The following is a 3,530-nucleotide window of genomic DNA, read 5'->3' on the forward strand; positions in this document are numbered from 1 at the left end:
AAAAATCAAAGAGGGGGTAAAATAAAATGGGGCCTCCCCCCTAGCGAGCCATGACGCTACCTTGGAAACACAGGAAAACGGCCAAAAAATGAAAATCACTCCTTTTTTTGGGGGGGTGGGGCGACACTTGGGGGGCAGGAGAGGCGGCGCGTGCAGGCAGGGGGTCTGTCACCACGCACGTTACAGGCAGGAGGAGGCATGAGGCAGGCGCGACACCCGACGCGAACACGCTTAGGTCATGTGTGATGTGGAGGAAAGGGGACAGACGGACACACGGACACACCTACAGGCACGGTGGGGTGGTGGAGACCCCAGCACCCACCGCGGGGCTGGGGGACGAAGTCGGTGGCGAAAGTGCTGATGGCAGGAGGTCGGGGTGGGCAACGGCGGGGGGGGGGGGGCGACGTCCCCGTCCCCGATTTAGGGGATCTGAAAGACGTTGAGTTTACTGGTGTTTTTGAGGGTCTGCCGGCGGTTGCAGAACCAGACGCGGACGACTTCGCGGTCGTAGTTGAGCTCCTTGGCGATCTCGGTGATCTCCTGGCCGGTGGGCAAGGCGTTCTTCTCGAAGTAGGCGTTGAGAGCCTCGATGGCTTGGGGGGTGAAGGAGGTACGGCGCTTCCGTTTTTTGGAGGGTTCCCCCCCCACGAACTCCATCAGGTTTTGTTGCCCCTCTTGGTTACGGAGCTCAGCTTCGCTCAACCACTTCTCCAGCACCGGTTTCAGCTTCTGGGCGCTCTTGGGGGTGATGTCCAGCTTCTCGAACCTGCAGCGGGCACAGAGGAGCCCTCAGGGACGCGGCGAGGACGGGGGGGGGACGCACCGGGGCGGGGACACCGTGACGGGGTTGGGGGCACTGCTGCTTTCGGCAGGCGACACCACGGCGGGGAGTGAGGCTGCGGTGAGGAGCTTCGTGGGCAGCGACCCCACCCACCCTCCTTTTCTCCCATTTCCCTCCCTTTCCCTGATTTTCCTCCTTTTTTTCCTCCTTTTCCCCAGCCTTCCTCCCTTTCTCCATTTTCCTTCCTCTTCTCCCATTTTCCTCCCTTTCCCTATTTTTCCTTTCCTCCAATTTTCCTCCTTTTCTCCGATTTCCCCCTTTTCTCTAATTTGCCTCCCTTTCTCAGATTTCCCTCCTTTTTCCCCACTTCCCTCCTTTTCTCTAATTTTCCTTCTTTCCCTCAATTTTCCTCCTTTTCTCCAATTTTCCTTTCTCTAATTTTCCTGCCTTTCTCCCATTTTCCTCCTGTTCTCTAGTTCTCCTCCTTTTCTCCATTTTTCCTCCTTTTCTCCAATTTCCCCTCTTCTCCAATTTTCTTCCCTTTCTCCAATTTTCCTCCTTTTATCCGTTTTTCCTCCTTTTATCTGTTTTCCCTCCTTCTCTCCATTTTTCCTTGTCTCCAACTTTCTTTTCCTCCCCTTTCCTAATTTCCCCCATTTTCTCCAATTTTCCTCCCTTTCTCCAACTTTCCTCTCCAATTTTTCTACTTTTCTCCAATTCCCCTCCTTTTCTCCCATTTTCCTCCCTTCCCATACTTTTCCTCCTTTTCTCCAATTCTCCTCCTCCTCCCTAATTTTCCTCCTTTTCCCCGATTCCCCCCTCCCGAGGACGCAGCCCCCGGCCCCCCCGGTACCCGCAGATGGCCGACTGGCTGTAGGCGGGTCCCTCGGTGGCCGTCAGGGCCTGTCCCACCTGCGTCTGCGTCAGGCCGAGGGACAAGCGTCGGATCTTGAAGTTCTTGGCGAATTCCCGGATCTCCTCCAGGTTAATCCCGTCCTCCTCCGCGCTGCTGTTGGGAGCCGGGGGCTCTGCCGGCGGAGGGACGCGGGGGCTGCCGTGAAACGGCCACGGAGCCCCCCTCTCCCCCCCCACCATAAGGAGCATCCCCTTCGTTAGGCTCCCTAACGGGCGCCGGCGGTCATCCCTCATCCCCATCCCCAAGGATGCAGGGCGTGGGTGCGCAGCACCCTCCCCCCATCCCGGGGGATCCCAGACCCCGGTATCCCTCTTCCCAGGGGATCCCAGTCCCCGGCATCCCCCCAGTATCCCCTCCCCCTGTATCCCCAGCATCCTCCCCCATCCCAGGGGATCGCAGTCCCTGGCATCCCCCCAGTATCCCCTCCCCCTGTATCCCCAGCATCCTCCCCCATCCCAGGGGATCGCAGTCCCTGGCATCCCCCCAGTATCCCCTCCCCCTGTATCCCCAGCATCCTCCCCCATCCCAGGGGATCCCAGTCCCTGGCATCCCCCCAGTATCCCCCGCCGTGACTCACTGGAGACCAGCTGGCTGACGGTGGGGGTCTCCGAGCAGGTGATGGGGACGGGCGTGGAGGAAGCCTTCGCCGCCGGGGCAGGGTTTGCCATCACCACGGCCGGCTGGGAGAGAGCCGGGGCCGGCTGGATGGGCTGGACCTGGGGCAGAGGGGAGGGTCAGCACCCCCAGAGCGGGGGCTCCCCCTCTTCCAGCGCCACGGCCAGGCTGCTCCCTGCCCCCCGGCTCCATCCGGGTGGTGGCAGGAGAGCGGCCGCGGCGTTGCTTTTGCTGACGGTGGAGGTGAGACAGGCTGGGACGGAGAGGTGACACTGGAAACCACCCAGCTCCGTGCTGGGAGTGGGGACGTGACAATTCTGTACTGGGTTTGGGGTGTCCCACCACGTAGGTTTGGGGGCGACCAGCACCTCTGCTCACACCAAGGTGAGGCTTGGTCTTTCCCATCCCAGCTGGGAAATTTGGTGGGCACAGAGGGCAGGACGCCCCACGGGGCAGCACTGAGGGGCAGGAGGGGTCACGTCCCGAGGATGCTCACGGGCTCCCAAAGCAACGTGGCTGGGTCCCAAAGCAACGTGGCCGGGTCCCAAAGATGCTCACGTCCTCGCAAAGCGACATGGCCAGGTCCCAAAGCAATGGAGCCACGTCCCAAAGATGCTCACGTGCTTTCAGAGCAACGTGGCCACATCCCAAAGCAACATGGCTGGGTCCCAAAGCCACGCTGCTGGGTCCCAAAGATGCTCACGACCTCCCAAAGTAATGTGGTTGGGTCCCAAAGCAATGTGGCCACATCCCAAAGGTGCTCACGTGCTCCCAAAGCAATACGGCCGGGTCCCAAAGCCATGTGGCTGGGTCCCAAAGCAATGCGACCTGGTCCCAAAGATGCTCATGTGCTCCCAAAACAACGTGGTTGGGTCCCAAAGATGCTCACGTGCTCCCAAAGCAACGTGGCTGGGTCCCCGAGCCACGCTTCTGGGTCCCAAAGATGCTCACATCCTCCTAAAGCAATGTGTCTGGGTCCCAAAGCCACAGGGCCAGGTCCCAAAGACGCTCACGTGCTCCCAAAGCCACGCAGCCGGGGACGCTGCCAGCCCTTTGGCCACACGGCTGTCAGCCCCGTGCCCGTCGCTCACCTCGTTCTTGGAGGGGGGCTCGGGGGTGCCGGTTTTCTTGATGGCGGCCGCCTGGATGGCGCTGCCGGCCAGCGTGGCGATGACCTGGCCCTGGGCATTGAGCAGCAGCTGGGGCGTCACCGTCTGT

The 3,530-nt window shown here is 60.8% G+C and overlaps 1 protein-coding gene across 1 annotated transcript in view; it reads right to left on the reverse strand.

The window, feature by feature from the left end:
* Nucleotides 1-8: 8 nt before the first annotated feature.
* Nucleotides 9-3,530, reverse strand: part of POU6F1 (POU class 6 homeobox 1) — a 25,363-nt gene continuing 21,841 nt past the window's right edge. The window contains exons 10-13 of the mRNA XM_019474346.1: nucleotides 3,404-3,530; nucleotides 2,275-2,413; nucleotides 1,635-1,809; nucleotides 9-766 (exon numbers count right to left, since the gene is read on the reverse strand). Coding sequence (XP_019329891.1) covers nucleotides 421-766; nucleotides 1,635-1,809; nucleotides 2,275-2,413; nucleotides 3,404-3,530 — 787 coding nt within the window. The 3' untranslated portion in view covers nucleotides 9-420. The remainder of the gene's footprint in view (nucleotides 767-1,634; nucleotides 1,810-2,274; nucleotides 2,414-3,403) is intronic.

Source organism: Aptenodytes forsteri, unplaced genomic scaffold (assembly GCF_000699145.1).
Source record: "Aptenodytes forsteri isolate BGI_AS27 unplaced genomic scaffold, ASM69914v1 Scaffold441, whole genome shotgun sequence".
Lineage (NCBI taxonomy): Eukaryota > Metazoa > Chordata > Aves > Sphenisciformes > Spheniscidae > Aptenodytes > Aptenodytes forsteri.